This window comes from Elaeis guineensis, chromosome 15, assembly GCF_000442705.2.
Source record: "Elaeis guineensis isolate ETL-2024a chromosome 15, EG11, whole genome shotgun sequence".
NCBI lineage: Eukaryota > Viridiplantae > Streptophyta > Magnoliopsida > Arecales > Arecaceae > Elaeis > Elaeis guineensis.
In genome coordinates, this window is record NC_026007.2 from 51,350,127 (window position 1) to 51,377,310 (window position 27,184).

Here is a 27,184-nt window from a genome sequence, read left to right on the forward strand (position 1 = left end):
GATCCCTGTCACCTCCATGCGAGCGCTCCCAACAGCGCTCCCGCGGAGAGGAGGAGGGGCGACCTCGGCGCGACGACCGACGGTCCCAGCGGCCCTCTCCTTCCCCGTTGGAACGGGCGAGGAAGGAAAAGCGGCCGTGCACACCGTCGGCCTCTCCTTCAGAGTCTTCCGGAGGCTCCACTCCCGGGGTCTCCCAGCATCGACGAGCGGACGACTACGAGCGACGGTTCGAGGAGATCGACCGCCGACTCGCCCAACTGCAGATGGACGGCCAGAAGTCTTCGAACGACGTCGACTTCCAGACCGCCCAGCCTCTCTCTCGACTGGTCCTCGACGAGCCGATTCCCAGTCGGTTCAAAATGCCGAACGTGGAGCCATACGACGGCTCCACCGACCCAGTCGACCACCTCGAGAGCTATAAAGCTCTCATGACAATTCAAGAGGCAACCGACGCTCTTTTTTGCATCGGCTTCCCCGCCACACTTCGCAAGGCTGCCAGGGCTTGGTACTCCGGTCTCCGATCGGGTAGTATCCATTCCTTCGCGCAGCTCGAGCACTCGTTCGTGGCCCATTTCAGCACTAGCCGAAAGCCGCCGCGAACGTCGGATAGCCTTTTCTCCCTCAAGCAGGGGGAAAACGAGACGCTCCGACACTTCGTGGCGCGATTCAACGCGGCCACGCTCGAGGTCCGGGACCTCAACGAAGACATGGCGGTTTCAGCCATGAAGCGGGGCCTGAGGTCGTCCCGATTTACTTATTCTCTGGACAAGACCCTCCCCCGAACATACGCCGAGCTACTGGAGCGCGCATACAAGTATATGCGCGCGGACGAAGGAGCGTCCGACCGACGATTGGTCGAGCCCAGGGGTCCGAAGGAGAAGCGAAGAAAGGGTCGGGAGCCCGCCGAACCAAGCAGGCCCCCGGCCAATAGTCGGCTTTCTCCACCCCGACAGATCCAAAAATCACCCCGCCGACAGACTCCGAGGTCGTTGCGTCCCAGGTATGACTCCTACACTCCTCTCTCCGCTCCCCGTGCGCAGATCTTGATGGAGATCGAAGGGGAAGAATACCTGCGACGGCCTCCGCCTCTGAAGGCAAAGGGCCTCGACCATCGGAAGTACTGCCGGTTCCATCGGAGCCACGGCCACGACACCGAGCGATGCATCCAGTTGAAGGATGAGATCGAAAATCTCATCCGCCGGGGGTATCTCGGCAAATTTCGAAAGGGTCCGCCGACCCGACCGACTGCCGATCGACGCCCCCAGCCGACTGAAGAGGCGCCGACTAACCAGCCGACGGCTGGAGTCATCAACATGATCTCCAAGCGGCTGGGATCGGGGACGTCTACAGGGGGGGAGCCGATGAAAAAGCCACGACCGAACGACGTAATCACCTTCGCGGAAGACGACGTTCGGGGCATCCAGACTCCCCACGACGACGCTGTTGTTGTGTCGGCGACAATAGCCAATTACGATGTAAAACGAATTTTTGTTGATAATGGAAGTTCGACAAATGTTTTGTTTTACTCGACCTTCTCCCGAATGCGACTACCGACGGATCGACTTAGTAGGGTCTCCACGCCCTTGATCGGCTTTGCCGGAGACACCGTCACGACAGAAGGAGAAATCACCCTGCCCGTGACGGTCGGTACCGAACCACGGCAAAGCACAGTCTCCCTCATTTTCGCGGTCGTCCAAGTTCCTTCGGCCTACAACGCCATACTCGGGCGACCCGGATTGAACGCCCTCAGGGCGGTCGTCTCGACGTACCATCTCCTTGTTCGATTCCCGACCAAAAACGGAGTCGGGGAGATGCGCGGAGATCAACAGCTCGCCCGACGATGCTTCCAAATCTCCGCCCAAAGCGACGAGACAAAGGATCCCCTGACAATCGACAAACTGGATCAACGGGAGGAGGAAGAGCGGGGTTCGCCGGCCGAGCAGCTCGAGGCGATCCCGATAGGAGAAAATCCCGACAGAAAAGTTTGGATCGGGTCTCAATTGCCCGACGCCGAACGCCACCGACTGGCGGAGCTGCTGACGGCCAACGCCGACATATTCGCATGGTCGGCAGCAGATATGTCGGGCATCCCTCCGGAAACAATGACTCACCGACTCAACATCGACCCGACGATGAAACCGGTGAGGCAGAAGAAAAGGTCCTTCGCCCCAGAAAGGCAGAAGGCCATCGACGAAGAAGTGGACAAGCTGCTCGAAGCGGGCTTCATTCGGGAATCCACGTATCCCGATTGGCTCGCCAATGTCGTCATGGTCAAGAAAACCAACGGGAAGTGGAGGATCTGCATCGACTACACCGACCTCAACCGAGCGTGCCCGAAGGATAGCTTTCCACTCCCGAAGATCGACCAGCTGGTGGATGCGACGTCCGGATTTCGATTGCTCAGCTTCATGGACGCCTTCGCCGGGTACAATCAGATCCGGATGGCGCCTGAAGACGAGGAGCACACCGCGTTCGTAACTCCCAAGGGCCTCTACTGCTACAGGGTGATGCCCTTCGGATTGAAGAACGCCGGTGCCACCTACCAGCGACTCGTCAATAAGGTCTTCAAAGACCAAATCGGCCGCAACATGGAAGTGTATGTGGACGACATGCTGGTGAAAAGCACGCAGATCCCGGACCATGTTCAGGACCTCGAGGAGACCTTCCGCACCCTTCGACGACACCGAATGAAGCTCAACCCGACCAAATGCGCCTTCGGGGTGACCTCGGGGAAGTTCCTCGGATTCCTCGTTTCTCAGAGAGGGATCGAGGCCAACCCTGAGAAGATTAAGGCGATCCTCGACATGCGTCATTCGAACACCAAGAAGGAGGTCCAACAGCTGAACGGAAGAATCGTCGCTCTTAGCCGATTCATTTCCCGATCAGCTGAAAGGTGCCTCCCGTTCTTCAAGACCCTGCGCCAGGCGAACGGTTTCTCTTGGTCGGATGAGTGCGAACAGGCCTTCGAAGACCTGAAAAAGTACCTGGCTTCCCCGCCGCTGCTCGTAAAGCCGCAGGTCGGGGAGACCTTGTATCTCTACTTGGCCACATCTTCTGAGGCGATCAGTTCGGTGCTCGTTCGGGAAAACGAGTGCCGAACCCATCAGCCCATCTACTACACCAGCAAAGTGCTCCACGGCGCCGAAGCCAGATACTCGGAGACGGAAAAGATGGTTTTCGCCCTGACCGTCTCCGCGCAACGGCTCCGACCATACTTCCAGGCCCACGCCATCGTGGTACTCACCAACCGGCCCCTGAGGGCCGTACTGCGCCGACCCGACACATCCGGACGACTCGCTAAGTGGGCAATGAAGCTTAGCGAGTTCGACATTCAGTACCGACCGAGGCCTGCCTTGAAGGCTCAGGTCTTGGCCGATTTCATCGCTGAATGCCCGACGACCGACCGAAGGTCGGGAGCTGAAGGCCCGGGACGAGATTCGGTCTCTGAGCCAGACCCGATCTCCACCTGGGTACTTCACATCGACGGAGCCTCCAACGCTCAGGGAAGCGGAGCCGGGCTCCTGCTCACGAATTCGGATGGGGTCGTCACCGAATACGCCCTCCGGTTCGACTTTAAGGCCTCCAACAATCAAGCCGAATACGAGGCACTCCTCGCGGGCTTGAGGATGGCGAAGGAACTGGGCGTCGACAGCCTTCGAGCATTCTCCGACTCTCAGCTGATCGTGGGGCAGGTCAAGGGCGACTTCGAGGCGCGAGATCCGACCATGATCAAGTATCTTCAGAAGGTGAAGGATCTCGTGGCCCGCCTCGAGCATTTCGAGATCTCCCACATCCCCAGGACGGAGAACGCCCGTGCCGACGCTCTCTCCAGATTGGCAACGTCGGCCTATGATTCTTTGGGTCGGACGTTTGTCGAAAACCTCCAGCAGCCGAGCATCGATTGGGTCGAAGAAGTGCAGCAGCTAACGTCCGAACCAAGTTGGATGGACCCGATCGTTCGGTACCTGACCGACGGGACCAGTCCCGAAGATCCCGCGGAGGCCAAGCGACTCCGATGGTCGGCGTCGCAATATGTGATCATGGACGGTCCGACTCTACAAGAGGTCGTTCTCCCTCCCTCTGCTCAGGTGCTTGGGACCGACCGACACTGACTACGCCCTCCGAGAGGTTCACGAAGGAATTTGTGGGAATCACTTGGGGGGCAAGTCCTTAGCCTTCAAGGTCTTACGACAGGGCTACTATTGGCCGACCATGAGGAAGGATGCGGCAGAGTTGGTCCGAAGGTGCGAGCCATGCCAGAAGTATGCCAATATTCAGCACCAACCGGCCAGCCAAATCGCTCCCATTGTCGCTCCGTGGCCCTTCGCTCAGTGGGGAGTCGATATTCTCGGCCCCTTCCCACCGGCGTCGGGCCAAAGGAAGTTCATCGTTGTCGCCATCGACTACTTCACGAAGTGGGTCGAGGCCGAGCCCTTGGCACAGATCACCGAGCGGAAGATGGAGGACTTCGTCCAAAAATCCATCATCTTCAGGTTCGGATTGCCGCACACCATCATCACCGACAACGGACGGCAATTCGACAACCAAGACTTCAAGGATTCTGCGCCAGATTCCACATCCGTATCGACTAACTTCAGTCGGGCACCCACAGTCCAACGGCGAGGTTGAAGTGACGAACCGAACCCTGCTCCATGGACTCAAGACCCGACTGAACGAAGCCAAAGGTCTCTGGGTCGACGAGCTGGGCTCCGTCCTATGGGCTTACCGAACGACCCCCCGGTCCCGACCGGGGAGTCGCCGTTCAGTTTGGCCTACGGGACAGAAGCTATGATCCCGCTCGAGATTGGCCTGCCATCTTCAAGGGTCGAGCAGTACCGCGAGCCGGACAACTCCGAAAGCCGGAGGGCCGACCTAGACCTCTCCCCGAACTGCGAGATGAGGCTCAAATCCGAATGGCCTCATACCGACAGAGGGTCGCCCGGTACTACAACGCCAAGGTCAGACCAAAGCTCTTTAAACCTGGCGACCTAGTCTTGAGGAAGGCGGAGGTGTCGAAGCCCTTGGACCAAGGGAAGATGGCTCCCAACTGGGAAGGACCCTACAAGGTTGCTGACACCTTCGGGCCGAGAGCCTATCGGCTGGAAACCCTTGAGGGAAAAACCATTCCCCGGACTTGGAACGCCGACAACTTGAAGCTGTATTACCAGTGAATTCTGTAATTCAATCTCGGAATACAAGTTCAGTTTGAAAAATCGGAGTTCTAACTCTTCGACTACTGATCGGCGCTCAGCCCCGACGCATCGACGCGGACCTGGCACCGACGACACATCGGCCCCTTACACGGACCGATGCATCTACGATGACGGGAGTTCATACTCCTTCTACGGTCGAATTTTCGGGCAGAATCCATCGGCCGACTGGCCGATCGGGCCCCGACCGAAGAAAGGCTAAAAGCCCACGCGGCTATTGCCGCGACTTCCGACCAGGCTACGGCCGGTCGAGGGATATTCGGCTTACCACCGTCTATCATATGAGCGACCTTAGTCGCACCCACTACTCGCCGACCGACCTACGGCCGGCTGAACGACACTCGGCTTGCCACCGTCTGTCAAAGGACATGAAACCCGACGCAAGAGCATGGGGACCCGACTTACTATCATGCCCCCGACACTGCGCCGGACGATGATCGACTAAGTGCATCTACGGAGGTCCGGTGCCGAACCTTTACCAGGTTCGGTCGGCTCCCGACTTAACAGATGCGCCCGAACGGCGACTACAATTATTGGAAACCGACCTAAAGTCGGGACACAAGCTACTTCGGAGCTGTGCAAGCCGGTTAAGTCCTACCGACTTACCCGAGTTGGCGACTTCTCTAAGTTGGTGACTAGGGTTCGACATTACAGCGATAAGAAACATTACAAACAAGAAGGAAAAGAGAAGACAATTTCATTCATTGATCAAAAGAAATTACAAAGTCGGGCCGAAGCCCGATTACATGTATTTTCAAGAAAGACAAAAGGAAGACGGTCGGCGGACCGATCATTCGTCCTGGTTAATCTCTTCGACCGACGGAGGATCGGGAAGGATCGGCGTCTCGACCGTGAGCGGCGCTGGGTCAACGGCAGAAGGATGTCCTTCAGTCGGCAAGGGACCTTCGGTCGGCTCCTGCTCCGGGACGGCTTCCTCCGCTGGGATGACGCCTCCCGACAGATGGTCGGCCTCCTCTTCGGTTCCCTCCTCTTCGGCGAGTAGCGGGACGACTCGGCTGACGTCCACCTCCGGGTACAAGGCATGGACGGCATCCCGACCGTCCTCGAACCCGACCCGGTAGGAGGCGAAGCCCGACTCGAGCATCTCCTCCTTGTACCGGTCGGAGGCCCGGAAGTCCTCAACCGCACGATCGGCCGACTCCCTCGCCGACCGTACCTCGTCCTCAGTATGGGCCAGCTCCTCCCTCGCCAACTCCGCCTCGCCCTAGCAATTTCGGCGTCGATTTGGGCGATGGACAAATCCTCTTCGGTTTCCGCGAGCTTCCCCAGGCTGGCCCGAAGTTGCTCGCGTTCCCCTTGGAGTTCGGAGGTGGCACCGTCCCGTTCGCGTCGAAGACGACGCACGACCCGACCTTTGTGCTTGGCCTCCTTCTTGGCCGACTTCAGTTCGGCCATAAGCCGGGAGACCTCGTCCGTCAACTTGGCCTCCCGGTCGACCGACTCCTGCAGTTGGTCGACCAGCATCGCTCTTTCGGCCTCGGCCGCCGCCGACCTTTCCTTAAAGGCTGCCCGAACGTCGCCGAACCTTCGGTATCCGGCCTCCAACTCGGACATGGTGAAGATCAACTGCCGACGGAAAAAGCTTTGTCAGAATTATGTGGCAAGCGAAAATTCTTCTAAGGAAAAAGGTGACGCGAAGCTTACCTCCACCATCGACGGGTAGAACCGCGACAGCATTTCGGTCACCTGCCGAGACCGCAACGACTGAACGTCGGTAGGGAGGAGGATCCCCTGGCACAACCTCCTCGCAAGGTTGTGGTCGGCCAAGGCCGACGCACCCTCAGGGTAGTATGCGCTGGGGGGCATTGATCTCTCCTCCTCCGAGGGCTCCATCGGGGCTTTCCCCCGATCAGCTGCCCCGACCGACGGGGCTGGCAGCGATGGGACGCTGGAGTTCGACCCGGCGCCCCCCGTTGCGCCAGCGGACGCCTCCGGACGATGTTCGGCTTCCCGAACGACATCCGGCTCCACCCGCGGCGGCGAAACCGCCGACACTCCTTCGGCCACTTCCTCGGTCGGCCTCTCCTCGACTCGGACGGTCGGAGCCGCGAGGGCTATGATCGGCTCCGACCCCTCGGTCGCCGACGCTTCCACGGTCGGCGGGACTGGGGCTGGTCTCTTGGAAGGGCGCGAAGGGCCGCCCCCGGCGCTGGCCTCTTCCTCGCGGCGGCAAATTGGCGAATTTCGGCATCGGTCGGCCTCATCCTCGGCGGTGTCCCTGCAAAACCGACCAGTGTCAAAGGCCGGACCAGAACTACCCTAAAGCCGAACAAAAAGAAAAGCTGGGGATCGGGCGATACCTATTCGGGGGACCAGACTCAGGCCGGCATCATAGAGAGCTTGCTCGGTAACAAGCTCCCTCTGCTTCGGGACCGACATGTCTTTGAGTCGGTGGAAGTCCTCCCGGTCGTCCACGTCGACCCGACTGTTGTCGTTGGCCTCAGTTCGGGGTACACCCCAGCGAGAAGGAAAGCCCCAAGAGGAGGAAGAGGAAACAAAGAAAAACTGGTTCTTCCATCCATGAATGGACGATGGAAGACCGGTTATGAAGGCAAGACCCTTCCGGGGGTTGAAGAGCCACCACCCTCGGGCTTTAGGGTGGGGTCGGAGCACAAAGAAGGCCCGGAAGAGGGAAACGCGGGGTTGGTCGGCAAGAGCTGACACAACAGCGCGAAAGAAATGATTAGCCGGACAGAGTTCGGCGCCAGTTGCGCCGGACAGAGTCCGTAGTAATCAAGCAGATTCCGGACGAACTCCGGAATCGGAAGTCGAAGACCCGCACGAAGGTCCTCAACATACAGCGCCAGGTCGCCAGGCGGAGGGTTGTTGACCCGACCGCCGGCCCCTGGGGCGGAGAGCCGAAACTGCTCCGGGATGCGATAGTGCTCCCGAAGCTGATCGACGTTCGGCCCCGAAAGCGAGGAGGCCTCATCTTCCGGAGCCGATCGGGTGTCGTCGGTCGGGTTCCCCGACCGAGCTCCCTGAGTCGGTTTCCTGGTCATTGTGCAGGGACCGAAAGAAGAGAAAGAAGAGAAGAAAGGAAGAAGGGGAAGGAGGACCACGAACCCGACGGACCCTCCGGAAGTAGAGAAGAGCTCTGCCCGCGACGACCGAGAAATCGCCCGGACAGAGTTTCCCCAGCAAATGGCAAATGTGGGTCAGGGTCCGGGAGGTCCTATATATATAGGGCCGACCGACGGCCGAGATGCTCCCGCGCCGACCAAAGTCCTCCAGATGCGCGACGCGTGGCGCCCGCCGGTTGGCTGAGGATTCGGCACGCTTCGTCCCGGGACGCCCGCACCGCCCTCATTAAATGCCGGAGCGGACGCCGGCCAACCACCCTGACACGCGGCGCGCGGGGGTTGGCTCCGCTGTCGGCCGCCCGCGCCGGTCCGCGTCCCCGATGGGACGCCTCACCCGCGATCGGCGCCGAATATCCGATCGACTGACGCCGTATCGTCCGGCGCCCGATCTTCTGACACCGACGTGACGACTGACGACGACAAGACGTGGCGTCTGACACCTGACGCCGGCGCGACTTCTGGCATCGACTAGACGTTCGAATCACTTGGGATTCGTGAGATGTCTGACAACGGATCAGCCGGCGGTACGGTCGGATCTGCACATGCGACAAATCCACTCCCAGTCGCCCGGTCTTGCTACCCGAATGAAGGCATCGGCCAGCTCTCCACCCGACTTAGGAGTGGAGGGGGGCAACTGTTGGGGGATACCCACCGACCGACCGACTATCGGAGGGACCGACCGGCTGGCGGCCCGACCGACCGACCGACTATCGGAGGTCCGACCGGCTGGCGGCCCGACCGACCGGCCGACTATCGGAGGGCCCGACCGGCTGGCGGCCCGACCGACCGACCGACTATCGGAGGGACCGACCGGCTGGCAGCCCGACCGACTAACCAACGGCCCGACGGACGACTCTGACTGGCCGATAGTAAGTCGGGCGACAGGCCGACGGACGCCATTAGCGGCTAACTGAGGCCATTCCACGGTCCATTCCCGACCGACTAAACCCAGAGGCCCGGTAGCCGACCCACATGAAGCTCGCCGACCGACGGAGGAGTCCGGCGCCACTCTGCTAGCCACCGACCTTGGGTCGGCCGACTCCACCAACCACCGTACGGCCGCCAGACGTTGTCAGCTCTGACACGGACATGCGGCACAGTTACCTAGGGGCATTGTCCCGCCGAGAGCCGGGTCAACCCTGGTGATTAGACGGCTACACGGCGACATGACGTTTTCACGGCGGCTCTGACAGCCTACAGTGAGTTGACAGTTCCTCACTTGTCCGCGCCATTAATGATGGCGCCATACCGCGCTCCACTATATATACCGGGGAAGGCAACAGTGCAAGAGATCGATCCGCTCCGTCTCTCCCAAAAATGCAGGCTCGCTTCTCTCTCTCTCTCTCTCTCTCGAGCTCTCCGTCTATATTTCACTGTTGCCCAGTCACCTCTCTGACTTGACCGTCGGAGGGTCCCCGCCGGAGCCGCCTCCGGTCAGTGCGGACTTCCTTTTGCAGGTGCACGCTTCCCGGCGATCGGGCGACGAGGCGATTGGCCGCAACAGTGCTTATCCAAAGATGGCACCAATATAGGAGAGAGGGTGGGGGTTCTTATCTGATGTGATCAGATGACATCACTCCACCAATCAGAATTTTTCTGGATTTATTGGAATTTTCTGATTGATCGAATGATGTGGCACTGCGCAGCACAGCAGGGTCTATATAAACCCTGTTTGCGCCTAAGGTTTCATGTGATTGCGCCAAACCCATCAAAGCTGCCGCCTCCTTTTCTCTTCTCCACGTCCCATCTGTGGCTCTCCCTCTTTTCTTCACGTCCAAGGAGTTGGACGTCTATCTGGCAAAGGTCTAAGGCGTGGTGACGCCTTGAACAGGAAGGCTGCAGGACTTCTTCGACCGGCTGCTGCTCCAACTTCAGAAAGACTTTTGAAGATCTTCCTAATCAGATTTAGTTCTGATTTTTGGAGCAGAGATTCGCGAGGAGAAGACGATCCAGATCCTACCCGAGTGGATACTGGTAGAGGTCAGACGATTGCGTGGCTAAATCAGAACCTCAGGCTTGCTGCGCTCATCTACAGGGTAATCAGATTACCCTTGAGGTATTTCATGTTTCCTCATATTTTTAGATTTATTTTAGAATTAATATCAGATAATAAAATTAGATCTAGAGATTTAGATCTGAAATAAATGTAGGATAAATTTTTTTTAAATTATTCCGCCCCAGATTTGATGAAATCTGGAAGATCCTACAAGGAAAAAAGCGGTTTTTCCTTCATTTATATGATAACTCCAAACTTAATTTTTCACTTTGACTACATCCATTATATGAATGTGCCAAAGCATGTGATAAAATGAATTTCAATGTGATGCTAGAACTTGCCGGATGCTATGACTTGTTGAATGGTATGAACCTAAATAAGACAAAGTTTAGGACTCATTAAGACCTTTCTTACTGTAAAGAAGGTGGTTCTTTTTGTTTTTTGTGATTTTAGAGAAGCTTGTGTCATTTCTTATTAAAAAAGTAAGGTCTTTCATTTGCAAGCATCTTGGGGTTGTTGCATATTCCATTTATCTTCTAATCATTTTCTTATTTTCGTTCTTGCTCCAGTAGATTTTACATTGATTCTTGTTTCAAATTCATTTGATCACAACCCAAGGGATCCATGAACTGGATCCAGTTGGAATGAGTGGGAACTGTTGTTCTATAATCTGTTTTATGTTTCAAGTCATGAGAATGGTTTGAACCTCGTGGGACATGGGATGCTCAAGACAACATTATCCTCATTACATGAAATTCTTATTTTCCCAACTGAGTGTGGGATAAGGAATCTATCTGACTGTGTATTAGTTTATATCAGGTACCTATATTAAATATATCATGTTATTTCCATGGTTATAATCCTCTTGGAAGACACTGCTGTTGGACTCAGTTTGCTCCGTGTCTGGAAGTTTTGGTTGATTCAGTTTATTTTGTTGTGGTCTTCCATGGGTAGTTCTGGAAATGTTTCTAGTCTGCTTAAAGGATCTCTATTTTATAAGCATGGTATTTACAGTTGTTTATATCAATCAACTTCAGGTAAATTTAAAGCTGCTCTTGAAGTCATGAGCAAAATGCAAGAAGCAGGAGTTCAACCTGACAAAGCTACATGCAATATTCTTGTCCAGAAATGTTCTAAAGCTGGAGAGACTTCAGCTATGACTCAAATTCTCCGGTACATGAAGGAGCACTCAATTGTTCTCCGTCGTGCAGTATATTTGGAGGCACTAGAAGCTTTAAAAATTAATGGTGAGAGTGATCATCTCCTCCAAGAAGTAAATCCTCATCTATCTTTTGAAGGCATAGAAGATGATTTGGACTCTGAACCAAGTGGTCCTGAAAGTGCATCTCTTATTGATAGGGGCATTATTCTTAATCTTTTGGCAAGACAGAATTTGATTGCCGTAGAACTTATACTCAGTGAGATGACTAATAAGGATATCAAAATGGATTCTGAACTGATATCTGCTGTTGTGCAATCCAGCTGTGCAGATTGTAGGCCATCATGTGCAGTAGCGGCATTTAATTACTGTTTAAAAATGAGGAAAAATCTTGATAGATCTGCATACACCTCCCTGCTTGGTCTCTTCCTCAGAATCAATGCATTTGAGAAGGTTTTAGGGATTGTTGAAGAAATGATTAAAGCTGGTACTAGCTTTGGGACATATCTCGTTTCTCTCTTGATATATAAGCTTGGTTGTGCTGGACTTTCTGCTTCTGCTACAAAGATTTTTTATTCATTACCCATGGACCAGAATGTTGTGACTTGTACAGCTCTAATGGATGCTTATTTTCGAGCTGGTGAAGTTGATAAGAGTCTTGAGCTCTTTGCAGATATGAAGAGGAAAGGTATTCATATTTCATTTGGCACATATGATGTTCTAATAGTTGGTCTAGAAAGGGCTGGCAAAATAAGTGATGCAGTAGTTTACAGGAAAGAGAAGAGGAGATTTCGGTGGCGTGAACATCCTCAAGGAGTTTCAACAGAAGAGTGCTTGTGTAACTGTCTTTTTGGTGCAGATTGAGGCTAGCAGACTCTGCAGCATAAAATATTGTTGTTCTAAGCTGAAGTCTTCGGATCCCCTTTGTAAAGGAGGTTTCATGGTTGAAATCTTCAAACATTTTGTGCTTTGATTTTGGGGTTTGTTGAAAGCAATTTTTTGAGAAGGTTAAAAAAAGCCTCGAAAAGGTTGGATCAAATGATGTGAGGATTTTCTACATCATTTGTCTGTTATCCAGAATCATAACTGGTCTAGGAATGGCAGAGGGAACTTGTAACCAAATCACAGGTAAGAGCGCAATTGTGATCTGGTGACAAGATAAAGTAGTTCTGTAACCATGTTCTTGGTGGGATTGAGCCTTGCAAACCATTCATTTTGTCAGCAGAACAGTGAATTAAGTTCAATTCTGTTAATTCTTAAAGTCATGATTGCATGAATGGTGTATGCATGTGTGTGGAGGATGCTTTATTTAATTTAGTCAAAGGATAGTGATTTGAAGGCAAAATATTGAAGAAGCACAGAATACAGAATTGAACGCTTACTACTCAAGGCTTCTGAAAGCACAACTATTGCATGAAGAATATCTGTACCCTATTATTTACAACATTATAAATCTCAGCACCAAGTGGATGTCATGTAAAACTGAGAGTAAACTGGAGAATTTGAATTAGCATTGAGTTTCTTGGGGGAAGGGGAAGAATGAGGTACTTGCTGAACATTCTTTGCCAAAGTCACCCCTTCCCCACCATTCTGACCTATTAATGGATTTGACTGATGCTGAAGGTAGCTTGCTTACCAAGCCACCCAGTGGAGGTGTTTATATTTGGAAGGTGCAGATTGCAATTTAAGAACAATAGATTCTTCTCACTGATAGGTCACCAAACTCTGTAAAGTATTACTGATTGGAGATTTTTGTTGTTGCATTGTTTATTACAAAAAACATGTACATGCAGGTACACACTAAAAAGTAATGATAGCATTAATTTTAAGAAGATTTTGGCAATAATATTATTTTTGTTGCTTCCTATCCTTCTCATATTCTGTTCTCCGGCTTAAATATTAGAAATTAAAAATTGATGTTATTTTCTTATCTGGTCATGTTTTAGTTAAAGCTTCTTCGGAAAATGATCCATGTACAACCTCTCCTTTTGATTTGTATGGGTGCTTGAATGTGAGCTGCATGTGTTTCCAGATTATTTGACAGTAGGCAAAAGTTATTAACCTCAGATTACATATTACTTGTCTATGACTCTGCTTGCCCTGACTGAATAGCAGTTACAATGATATTGACATCAGTTTTCACCTCGATGAAATAGAATATATTCAGATGGCCTCATCTTAGGGAACTTACATTGTATAATAGGCTTTTTCATTCATTTACTATATTTGTTGTTGGTAATTAAAACTTGAGAATGCTACATCAGGTTCTTTGGGAATTATGGGCATCATTGAAACAAGCAATTGGAATTCCATCAACTCTTAGAGCCTATTTGGATAGTCCAATTGGATCCTCTGGATTGGACACGGGATTTCTAAGATTACAGAATATAGGGCCTGGCTTAGCCCATATTAACTAGACTTTTACCTGCCCATTCCTAAGGGGAGGAAAAAAATTGACCTGCTGAGATCTTTTTATCTTCCTATGTTATTCGGGCTCGCTCTCTCTAAAGCTATTACTGGGTATTTCATAAATATAGACTTAGCACAGCCTATAGCTTGTGATCTTGCTGGTTATACTAGCCCAATTCATGAATTTTACAGGATTTTCAGCCCAATTCTGAAGGAACGTCCAAACAAGCTTGTTGGGTATAAAATACCCCCAGCCGAAGTTTGCAAAAGGCCGACCCTTCCAGGGCTTTTCCGGCTTCCGACCTTGTGTGACGTCTTTCTGAACTTCCTCGACTGTCCGAACTTCCATAATACCATCCGAACTTCTCCGACAATGAGCTTCTCCATTCATCTACCAGGCTGCTTCAAATGCTCTCTAGGTTTCACTATCAGCCGATTCTTTACAATGATCAACTATTCTCCGAATCCCTTCCAGATTTCTTCCGGCCACGGACGACTCTACTCCGAACTTCTTCCGGACTTCGTCAATATCCGAGCTTCTCCGACAACGAGATTTCTACAGTAACCAGACTCTATCCAAGTTTCTACGGCGGTCGACCGCTTTCCGAATTCCATCCGAGCTCTTACGAGAGCCGAACTTCTACCGCAAACAGTCTACTCCGAACTCTTACTGCAGGCGGTCTACTCCAGATATCTACTGTAAGCGAATTCCATTCGAACTTCTACTGTAAACAAATTTCTTTTGAACTTCTATTACAGGTAGACTTCAGCCGAGCTTCTTCGTAGCCGGATCCCAGACGAGCTTTCACAACGGGATAGGCTCCACCAGCCAGGTCACTGCTCCGAGCTTCTACGACAACCGATCTTCGACCGAGCTTCTACAATAAGCAGCCTCCTTTCGGCCTTCTGCAAGAACCGGACTCCGTCTGAACTTCCATAGCGGATGGATCCCGGACGAACTTCTACAACAGACGGGCTCCAACAGCTGGGTTTCCACAACGGCCGACCGCCTCTGGTGTCTGCTGAACCTCCCCAGCCATCAACCTTCAATAGCGTCAGCCGGACTTCAACAACGCCATCCGGACTTCCACAGAATCCCCCAGACTCCTCCGGCGGACGAACCTCCCCAACGCCATCCGAAGTCCACCGTCGGCCGATCCTCTGTCAGATTCTTCATGAAACCGGACTTCTCCAACAGAAAGTCCCCATCCGAGCTTCTACAACAGATGACTTCCGCCTGCAGCATCAGCGCTCTAGGCACCCAACAACAGTAGACCCGTCAGCAACCTCGAAAATATCCGAGCTTCTCCTGGATCGACGAGACAGAGAGCCATTTCGCTCCATCAGACATTCCAGCCGAGCTTCAGCCAACAGATCCGAACTCTCTGGCAAGTCACGACAATGGCCACTACCCGACTCCACTCTCAGTAACAGATTCCGTGTGGCTCCACCACTACCTGGCAAGTCGCGACAACGGACACCACTCCACTCTTCGTAACAAACTCCACGTGGCCCTGAACGGTCCTCTGACGCCACTACTCTCCATAACAAACTCCACGTGGCCCTGAACGGCCCACTACCAGGCGGTTACAGACGTCGCTGTCAATCAGTTATGCCCTCTGTCTATAAAAAGGGACCCCCAGATACGTTCTTCTCTAAGCTCTAAACTCTATCTCGAAACTCTGCTAAAATTCTCACTCGAGCACTCCATTTCTGTTGAAGCAGAGTACTGACTTGAGCGTCGGAGGGTCTTGCCGGAGTACCCCCAACTCCGGTTTAGACTTCTCTTGCAGGTCCCGGTGGCGGACGCGGTCATCTCAACTCCAGCTTCTCCGGCGTCGGCAGAATTCTGCACCAACAAAGCCCTTAGAGAAATTGTGTGACCTAGACTTGTATTCATTTTTTTTGACCCGTTGGCTAGATTCCAAGTACTTGATGATGACTCCTTGAAGAGTTAAGTTTGCAACAAATACTTCTTGTTGTTGAATAAAACTCCTCTAAGTTAGGGAATAGGTTGGAGGCCATATTTTCTTTAAAGTGTGGATCTTAAAATTGATTATTTTTGGTTTTCTTGCTTTGCTTGTTTTGAATACTGCAATTGCATTTGAAGATATCATGCATTGATTAGTTGCATGTTTACAAATTCTTGCATTTTTTGGGTAATTTCTAGCAATTGCACTTTATATTTTCTTTTCCTGCATTTTTTTTTTTTGAGAGTTGCTTGGCAAGTGTGGTGCCAACCGGCTGAGTAACTGTCGGTTGGCTTCTGCATCAGTATACATACATGCATGCATGCATACATGAGTGTGTATGTAATAGATTAATCATTAATTGTCATTTTAAGAGTTTTGCAAGCAAGATTGCACTTAGTCAGTCTTGTTAGGTTTTCTTGAGTGTAATTTATATCATTCAAGTCAATTTTAAGGTTTTCTACCAAGGATATAGTTTGGCACCAAGCTTCCATCTTGACTTTCAATCAGCATGGGCTTAAAGATTAGCTTCCATGTTACGAATTTGTGGCATGGTTCTTGTGGCCACATTTAACATATGCAGTCTAATGGTTCTTTAGGATGATCTGCTAACTTGTCAGGATTAGACATAATTTATGCTACTATTTATGGTAACAGTGTTTGCTTAAGTTACTTGGCTTAATTTCAGTTAATACATCTAATGTTTGAGTCTAACGTGCTCCAATTTTCATTTTTCTGGTTTGTTTGTGGTTTTGATTCATTAATTTTTGTTAATGTGAGATGACTTGACAGATTGGCCTTGTAATTCAAAGATTTGACAGCTTTATGCATTTGGACTCGAATCATTCATTGATTATGGTCATTGATGCTTTTAGTGTATCTTCCAGAACCACTTTAATATTACTAGTCATATCAGTTCAAGATGCAGCATTTCAGTGGACCTTTTAGCTGGTTCCTTGCATCTCAATTGTTAATCTTTTCCCTGTTGTGGCTTTATGTTTTATCAGCTTGTTAATTTTTCTTCTTTGTATCTTTCTTTTCTTTCATATTATGTTTTTTAAGTTGCAATTTATTCTTATATGATAGGAGCTTTCTTCTGGATGAGTTACTTGTCAGGACCAACAGCTGTCCAAGTATATTTGAACTTCATTTGATATTCAACCAAATCTGGAATTTTTAATCATCCAATTTTTTGTGTATTTCCTCGATCTGCTTCATTTATTTGCTTGCTGTGTTGTTTTACATTTTCCACTTTTCTGGAAAATTCATCGAATCACAGATTTTCCATTTAAGATTTTTCTATTTTGTACTTAATGTAACTATAAAAAGTTTATTTTTGATTGATAAATCAGTTAAAGTTGTATTTTGTCACACTTGAGTGATACATATGCAGAAATTATTTGTAGGCAATGTATCTTTTTTCTTCATATTTATAATCTTAGCTTTGAAGAAAAAAACGGTTCCTTAATTTTTAACTTCTTTTAACTTGTATGTTGTCTCAGGCAGGTAACATATATGTAGAAATTATCCATAAGCAATGTAGAATTTTACTCTTGATGGTCATTACTTTAGCTCATCATCATAGGCGCATAGCTATAATTTTAGCTATAAAGGAAAAGAAAAATGTTCGGTGCTTTCTTTCCAGCTGGGTGTAATATTTAGCTACAAAGGAAATAATGTTTTCAATTTATAACTTGTTTGAATTTCTGTCACATATGGATGACATATATGTAGAAATTGTCTATCATCATTGTAAGCTTTTATCCTTGATTTAAACTTAAGGAGAAACAAAGATTTTGATTTCTAACTTTTTGGAAGTTGTTAGTTGTTGCATGTGGATGATGTATGAGTAAAATTCATTTGTGAATAATTGGACCCTTCTTTTTTGATGGTTGTGGCTTTTAGCTATAAAAATTATTAGATTTATTGCTTATTTGATGTTATATGTGTCTATATGTATGTATGTGTGGGTGTATGTATATAAACCTGCTGAAATGGGTTGGTATGACTAGTATTGTACCATTGTATTGCGAAACCAGTATCGATACAGGCATTGGGATGCCAAATAGCTGTATCGGTATGTACGTGTGTGTCCTGGCCATATCGGACCGTATTGGTGTGTATTGGTGATACTGTAGCGGTCATACCAGTTGTTACCAATGGTCTTTTAGTTGTAGTTTTGGTGTTCGTCATCAATATCAATACCTTACCAATACTGTACTGCTTTATTGGAGAAAAGATTCAGGTTCCACACCGCTACTTAAAACCTGGATATGTACATCTGTATACATATATAGATACCCACACAAACATATATAATTCTCTGTGGAAAGTCGTATATTTTTTAGGGATTGTTTTAGTTTTTCCAATGCTGAAATGGGAAATTGGTTTAGCTTGTAATTCTGTTGTTCAAACGCTGAATACTATCATAGAGCCAGTGGTATAGTTTTGATATTTCAATACTGAAGTAGTTTCAATGAAAGCACTTGAAGGTGCTGGGAAGACAGGAGTGCATTCCCTCCTAGATTCCTAGATTTCCTATGTATATTGATGACCTGTGATGATGTTCTGATCATTATGCAGTCTCTCTCTCTCTCTCTCATGCAGCGAAAAATGGAAAGGTAATTCATGGTGTCACTTTTTAGCACCAGGTTATTCTTGTCCTAAATTCATATTTGCCTAGACATGCAATGATATTGATGTACTTCTAACAGAAGCTTGATTATATTTTCTTGAGATCTAATTTGGATAATTCATGCCATAGTTTATTGTCCTGTGTAGGTTAGAAGCGGAAAATTGGAACTGGTTTTGGAGCTGATGCTTATTTTCTTGGTATATTTTTACAATAATCATGTTAATTTTTAACACCTGTTCATCATTGGATTTTATGATTGTTTGAGATTATGTATTATGTGCCTGCATTTTTGTCATTGTTTGCGTTTGTGTGTGCATGTATTGTTGTGGTTGTTACTAATTAAAATAAAAATTTACTCCCGTGCTGCTTAGAATTATCCCACGTACCAAGTAGAAAGTAATTTATGTTTGGAGATGTTTTTGTTCGTTCCTTATGGCTGCCTGTGGTCCTGTCATTTTCCTTTTGGTTTTCCTCCTGCCTTTTTTGCTGAGATGTGTTTGTGAACAGTACAGGCATGTATGCTTGTAATGGTTGTGAACAGGTGTGTGCAAATGGTTTGGTTAATCAAAAATTAAATCAAACTGTTAATTATTTTAATATTTAATTCGATTTTTTTTCTTAAAAATTTTGGTTTTGGTTTAAAACCGAATCGAAATTTTTTAATCAGTTCGGTCTTTAATGTATAATTTAATAATTTTGATTAACCAAAAATTGAAATTTGATAATCTCCTTCAGTTTAAAACTGTCACTAGCTCGTCCTCACATCCTAAGCCCTCTCTAGTCTCTTCCTCTCATCCATTGGTACTTGGACCGTCCGACACCTCCAACCCTTGAACCCTCGAACTACGCCACCCCCTCTGCCTTCTTCCAACGCCCCCTCTGCCCTCTTCCAATGCCTCTCTATCGTTGCCACCGACCTCCTTCTCCTCGCTGCCCACCACCTCTCTCTCTTCTGCTGTCGCCTCACCTTCGCCCTCTTCCTCTAGTCCTTAGCACTCCTCAATACCATTAGATGCCTCCAACCTCTAGACCTTCGAACTATGCCACCCCCTCTACCCTCCTCTTTCCACACCTCTCCATCATTGCCGCCGATCTCCTCCTCCTCCTTGGTGCCCACCACCTCGCCCATCACCTCCCTCCCTTTCGCTGCCGCCTCGCCTTCACCATCCTCTTCTAGTTCTTGACACTCCTCAATGTCGTCGGATGCCTTCAGCCCTTGGATCCTCGAACTATGTCACCCCCTTTGCCCTCCTCTTCTAGCACCTCTCCATTGTTGCCACCGACCTCCTCTTCGGCACCCATTGCCTCACCCCGCACCTCCTTTTATTCTGCCACTGCTATTGCCTCATCTTCTCTATACTATTTCACCACCGACTATTTCACCACCGACTAGGGTATGAGGGTTTAATTTTAGATTTTTTTTTTTTATTATTTTTAGTGTTAACAAATCTATATTTTTGTGAGTTAATTTTCAAATTACTTAACCTTATAGATGATGGATCAAACACCTACACATCAAACAGTTGCTGGCTCGAACTCAATGCCACCACCACTACGAGCATGCCCACCTGTAGGAACAGAATCAAATGTAACTTCAAATGTGATTTATCCAAAAAGAGAAAGCCCATTCATTCAAGGTCAGAAGCATGGCTTCACTTTGAGAGGAAAGAAAAAAATAGTGAGCTGAAGGGCATATATAGATACCATTCAAAAAATTTTCATACTGATATAAAAATATTGAAAAAATCACTTCATGACATGCACATAGAATTCATCTAATACAAATGATGGACAAATATAGTTGAATTTTCAATTAGTGAAGGTAAAGGAAGGGAAGGGTGTTCTTGGTATTTGGAGGTTTGACAAGGAGCTTGCGGGGAAAATCTTGGCTAAAATGATTATATTTGATGAATTACCATTCAAATGTATGGAGGGAGAAGGGTTTAAGGAGTTGATAGCAATATTATGTCCTAGATTTCGTATTCCATCATGGTGGACAGTTATGCAGGATTGTTATTAGCTCCTCTTAGATGAGAGGTTGAAGTTGAAGAAATTTCTAAAGAACTCTAAACAAAGGATTCGTATCACAATAGACTCTTGGACTTCAATACAAAGGATGAACTATGTGTACATCACCGTGCATTTTATTGATGGGAATTGAAACCTGCACAAGAAAATTTAAATTTTTTTATCCACTTTTAAGTTACAGAGGCAAAGAGATTGGTAAACAAATAGAGATGTGTCTTCTTAATTGAAAAATTGATAGGGTGTTTACAATCATCGTCGATAATGCAAGCTTAAATAATGTTGTAGTTGATTATTTAAAGGAGAAAATACTGAATTGGAGGATGATGTGCATGGATGTAAGTACATCCATATGAGGTCTATTATGCATATAATTTATTTGGCCATGATTGATGGTTTGAAGGAAATCGAGAACTCGATGAAACGGATTCATGTTGTAGTGAAATTTATACGACAGTCATCTAGTAGATTGGCTATATTCAAGGAGTGTGTCGAGATAGAAAAGATCCAATCACCATATTTGTTGTGCATAGATATTTCTACTCAATGGAATTATACTTACGCGATGCTAGAGATTACTCAAAAAAAGTTCAAGAGTGCATTTGCAAGGTATGAGGAATTTGACCCTTACTTTAAGTATGATTTAGAGTATAATGATGATTTAGAAGGTGTTAGATGTAAGCCTTATAAGTCAATTTTGACTGATGCAGATCTTTCTTTAGGACATATTTTTGTACTTGATAGGCAATTTTTATTACCAATCATGTTGTATGTGTCCATGATTTATCCTAAAAATTAAAAAAAAATAGTTTTGTATATTCTCAAGATGTTGAAAATTTTAGACATACATCATTAGTGATTAATTTTTAAATACTCCCGATCATTGGATCATCATGAAGAATAGTGATTAATCCATTTAAAATCGGTGCATGGATCACTTTCCTTCCGGACAGATGAGTCTCGAGTTTACAGTGTGGGGTACTGGGGTGAAAGTGTAGGTGGTTGTTAGAGAACAATTTGTACTGAGTATGTCCAACATAAGGAACCACTTGAATGTCTACTCACTCATCAATAATTTTTTCGATGCTGCAGTGGTGTGACTGGTCCTTTGATTTGCAGTGTGTTGGCTATTCGCAGCGAGGCTATTTAGTTTGACTGCACGTTCTCTTAATCCCTAGTCATTCGGATCTTTGCTATGTATGTTGGCTATAGTAGGTTCAGATTTACTGTTTGAGTAGAATGCACCTAAATAAAATCTATCAATCTTGATAGAAAAGGAGTAGTCCTATGTGATTCACGATGTTGAATTCAGAAAATTTCTAGTCAGAGTAAGTGTGAATACTAAAAAAAAAGTTTCTACGAGATTTATAAATAAACTTGAGTCGAGCCAATCTAGCATATGATTGACGATGGAATTTGACGAGTTCTCCATAACCTTCCTCTAGTCGAGACTCACGATAAAGGAACTTTATCATATAGTAACTATACCTAGAGATTCATTCTTCTGTTCTGCTAGATTGTCATTATATACTACTAGACATCACTGGTGGATCATAAAAACTCACTAGGATCATTTTCAAATCAATGATCCTTATTGGGATGAGTTGAAATTGTTCTAGTCCATCGAAAGAAGTTTCGATGATACTGTGATGGAGATCATGATATGTCTCACAATCAGACAGAATAGAATCTGAGAGGTCACACACAAAAAAAGCATGTCCTGATCAATGACTTGAATCATATTCAAATTATCAATTATATTAATAGTTTGAATTTTGAAAACTGCTGATTCGTAAATGTTATAGATGTAGCAACTGCTAATTATTAGCAGAGGGACTTAAAAGCAAGTGTTGCAATTTATTTAGATTTGATTAAATTATGGATCAAATCTTAATTAATTCAAATCAAATTTAATTTAATTAAACTTGATTTAATTTAAGGCTAATTGGATTTAATTATCCAAATTAGATTCGGATTTTAATCCTGATTGGATTAGATTTGATAGCCTTTCGAATTTGATTCGATTCGGACTCAATTTGAACTCGATTTAGATCTAGTTTGAACCAAATTGAATCTAACCACCTAGCCCACTTGTAACTGGGCTTCTCTCTCCAATTTGGTTGAACAAAAGAAGAAGGGGTGATGGAAAACTCGCGCAAGTTTCTCTTGGCGTGCGTGAAGAATAAGTGGATGTTGGCACCCACTTTCTTGGTTTGTTTGGACTCTAACCTGATAAAATCTTATCCTAACTGATTTTAAACTTAAGTAGTGATTAGTTAGGATAATTTTTATCTAGTTGTGGTGTGGGATGAGGTGATTTTGTGTGACAAAATAAGAAGGGGTGAGAAGGATGTGCGCTAATTTCCGTTGGGTGCACATGCACTGATTGCATTTGAGGTGCAAGCCATCTCATCCAACTCCCCCTTTCCTTTGGATAAGAATTGATCCAATTTGAATTTAAATTTGAATTGGATCAGCTCTTATCTAGTTTTGGGCATTAGAGTTGGATGAGGACTTTTGTTTTGTGCGACAAAATAAGAGGATGGAAAAAAAGTATGCATGAAAAAGAGATAAGTGATCTCTTCCTTGTCGCCCCTCTTCCTCCACGCCCTTTACTCCTTCCTCCTTCATCTCCATGCACCTGTTTCTCCTCTAGATCAGCTCTGAGAGAGAGGCTTTAGAGAGAGAAAGAAAATCAAGAAGGATTTTTTATTTTTCTTGGTGATTTAGAAGAATCCTTACGATTCAGCACAAAGGGTTTGTGCAAGGCCCTATTCAACTATTTCTAATAGCAATAGGGTAAGATCTAAAACTAAAGATCAAGGACGGTAAGGTGCTAGCACATCGGTAGTCTCGATGCTTCGATCAGGCATCTCCGTGTGGATACCAGCAGAGGTCGGATGCTTGCGTGGCTCAGATGCGAACCCTAAACATCCGTAGAATCTGATCAAGTATGGAGATCAGATCTTTGGTCTATATTATTGATTTTTGTTTTATTTTTATATTTTAGATCATGGTGATGTGTTCGTATGAAGGTCCTTGCATGGTTTGCAGATAAGATCTAGTATGTGATTTTAATTAAAAAGAGTTTTAATTTATTTAATTTTTGCTGCACATAAAATTGATTTATGAAAAAATTTTAAACTATACATATGAAACCACCGCACATTCTAATAGTGATATCAAAGCTAGGCTTTGATACGAATATGAATCTACTCAGATCTGAAATCTAATTTACACATATTAGATCTGAAGATTGATTAATGGTTGACATTGTTCTGACAAATCATTGTCTGAGAACGATATAGAACATTAATTAATGATAGATCTAAAATTTTTTGCATATTGTAATGTGATTACAGGATTATTTCAGATCTAAAATTATTTCAGATCTGAAATAAATCATGAGTAGTTCAAATCTAAAATTAGTTTTAGATCTAAATACATTAATTAAGATTTAATTTGAATCTAGTATGGCTGCTGAAATTATTTCATATATGCAATATATGATTGCATGCATAGATTTGAATTATTGTTCATATATATGACATATGAAAAATAATTAAATCTAAATTTTAATTAATTACATATATGATATGTTAAATTAATATCTTAATAGCCTAGTAATCGGATTGGGATAATCACCATGGCTGTCCGGTCATAAGAGGAAGCAGAGATTAAAATCCCTCTCTTGCTCATTCGATGGGTTCTCTTATGATGTGTAGCGATACCGCTTGTGATGTTTTCTATAAAGAACAACAAACAAAAAATTGTATTCAATACATATTTTAGATTTAGATTTTTTACGCATGTATTATGATATGTGTTTTAGATCAAAAATGATATATCTGATATATAGTTTTTGACACATGATCTGAAACTTAATTTATGCAAAATTTCAGATCCAAAATCTTAGGTTCTGTTTGAATGAAACTCTGAAACTGTGGCTGGCATGCTTGTGGAGTTGACTTGATTCTTGTTCAGATCGACTTGAGTGCTTGGCGAGTCGACTCATTTTTGTTAGAGTCGGCTCGAGACCCTGGCGAGACGGCTTATTTGTAGATGAGCTGACTCAATTGTGCAGGCTAGGCGCAAATTTTTGTTCATCGCAGGTGATTCGACTCACTCTCAGAGTCGAGCTGATTCACTATGACAAGTCGACTCGAGTATCAGGATGAGTTGACTTGATTCTACAAATAGAAAATGGTATGAGATACAATATAAAATAGTTTAAATCAGAAATTATTTCAACATCTAAACTAAAACCTATATACATAGTGCACTTAATTAAGAATTAAGTTTCAAAATTAAAAGATCTAAAATTATGAATTTAAGATCTAAATTTCAATGTATAAAATATGGGGTTTGGGTATAGATCGAACAAATTAGGTCTAAAGACTAAACTATAACTAGGATCATTGATTAGATTAGACTAGAATACTTTTCGATTTTGAGTAGTTGATCGAACCTAATCAAAAGTTGCTTGGGTTAGATCAAAAGGGGCTCAAAATTGAGTTTAGTTGTAGTTGATCAAATCGATTCATTTGTGATATGAATTGATTAAATCAAGACCAAATTTGGCTTAGTGGTCCTAGCCCAAGTAACTAGGCTGACCTGTTTGATTCTAATAGATCAATTGATGTTTAAGATAAGTTTGACAGCTCGATCGATAGTTTTTAATTCAGAGCATGCCTATTTGGCCATTTTGATGGTGTCTAAGGCAAGTATCAGCATACCTTCCCATCGATCTCACTTACCTGACCAATTTGATCAATTAGAAATTGAATAAGGTTGCTTGGTTATTTATGTTCATTCATACCAACTAGATTGGTCAGACATGAGATGTGCTAATCTGAACTAGATTAATCATCTACATTTGATGTATATGACTATTAGAAGAGATCTGAACCTAAATCTCCTTATTAAATATTAAGTCTAACGATCTTCCACCATTGTAGAGATACGGATGCCTTTTCCGACGTTGATCGTATTCGACTGGTCAGAGTGGTTCAATTACATCGGAAAGGCACAACCACTCTATTGGTATTAGATGTCCTGGGGTAAAGATAGGGTTAGATCCAATAACTGTTAGGTGAGGGATCCAATGATGGCTTTGCGTCCGCTGATGAACGGTGGGTCGGGTTTAACTAAGGAGTGTGGTCAATAACTGTTAGATAAGCCCACATGTCCTAGAGACTAAGTCACCGCAATATGCTTAGAGAAGTATTTGAATAAAGAGTTATCTATGCATTGGTGTACGTGTCACTAATAACTGTTAGGTGAGGTACCATACATCGATGGGACCATAGCACCCACTAGAAGCTCAATTATCGCATATAGGTTTCTATTTCTCTACCCAAGGAGTGTGAGAGATTTAAAAAATTAGTGAGAGCCTCTGTTTATTTTTAAAGTCTCTATAACAAATAATTACAAGGATAATCATCTAATTAAATCTTTATTCTCTGTGATTTATAGTGTCAGCTTCCAACTCTCTAGCTCGAATCTTAGATATCAACTACTTAACGAGAACTTATTAAATACTCTGGCTCAGAAATCTAAAAATTATTTTTAATTTTTGAAAAATTAAATCATATTTTTGACCAGATTATCCCTATGTCATCAGCTTGTCCAATCTATAGTCAATGAGCTATACTTGATAAATGGTGGGATAATAACAATAAAGTTAGATGTTATAAATTGGAGTCCATGGTTGATGAACTTCAATGCGTGCACAAGGACGTGTAGATTACCAATGACATGCTGACTCATCTGCAACAATTGTGAGGTGATCAGAGTTAGACAGTGTATTAGATGCGTGATGGACAGTTTGTCTATGGTCATTATTTGACAATGATTAAGGACATTGAGGAGCTTGAGAAGCTTGATATGACCATGCATAAGGAATTGCTAGTTGATTTGATCCTGTAATCCCTTTTTGATTCATATGAATAGTTTATAAAACTATCGTATGAGTAAATATTATAGTACCTTAACTAAATTGATCAATATGTAGATAACTAAGGGACTTTAAAACATTCAGAGGTACATACTTGGAAAGCCTAAAGAAATAAAGACACACTTTTGAAAGGTATGTCGAAATTGCTTAAAACTATCTTATGATTTTTTCTTCTCCTAATTGAGTTTTAGACTCTAGTGCCCATTTATGCACTTAAGTATAGGGTCTAAGGGAAGAAAGAGGGTGGAGGGAAGATGAAGTAACTCTTTTGAGTTGGTAATGGCACGAAAATTACATTGTGGCTGTGGGCACCTAACCTATATAATTATCATTTTTAATTTAGTTCTCAATCATTTACATGGTGATGTATTTGTAAACTTATTTGAGTAAATAGTGAATGCCATTGGATCTAAGAGATCCAGAAATCAAATAAATCTAAAGTATATAGATGGTTCCTTAGGCTAGGTCATATAGGCGAAGAAATAATTTACCGACTGGAGTAATATGAGTTTTTAAGTTCATTGATTGTTAAGTCATATCTAGTCAGTGAATCATCTCTTTGAAGATTAATGACCATCCTGTCCTTTGAGGGATAAGGAGATAGGACCGCTGAGGTACTTGTCTTGGTACATATTTGATGTGTGTGATTCATTTGATGAGCCAGATTAGAAAGGTTATCTCTATTTCATTATCTTTATCGATGATCAATCATAGTATAGG

At 45.5% G+C, this 27,184-nt stretch overlaps 1 protein-coding gene across 2 annotated transcripts in view; it reads left to right on the plus strand.

The window, feature by feature from the left end:
* Window positions 1-13,334, plus strand: part of LOC105057973 (pentatricopeptide repeat-containing protein At2g01390) — a 36,762-nt gene extending 23,428 nt beyond the window's left edge. The window contains exons 2-3 of one of the 2 annotated variants that reach the window (XM_073249527.1): window positions 11,348-12,157; window positions 12,243-13,334. In XM_073249527.1, the coding sequence (XP_073105628.1) occupies window positions 11,348-12,157; window positions 12,243-12,442 (1,010 nt within the window). In that variant the 3' untranslated portion in view covers window positions 12,443-13,334. Of the gene's footprint in view, window positions 1-11,347 lie in introns of both variants that reach the window. The other variant, XM_010940721.4, reaches the window with a different exon arrangement.
* Window positions 13,335-27,184: the final 13,850 nt, after the last annotated feature.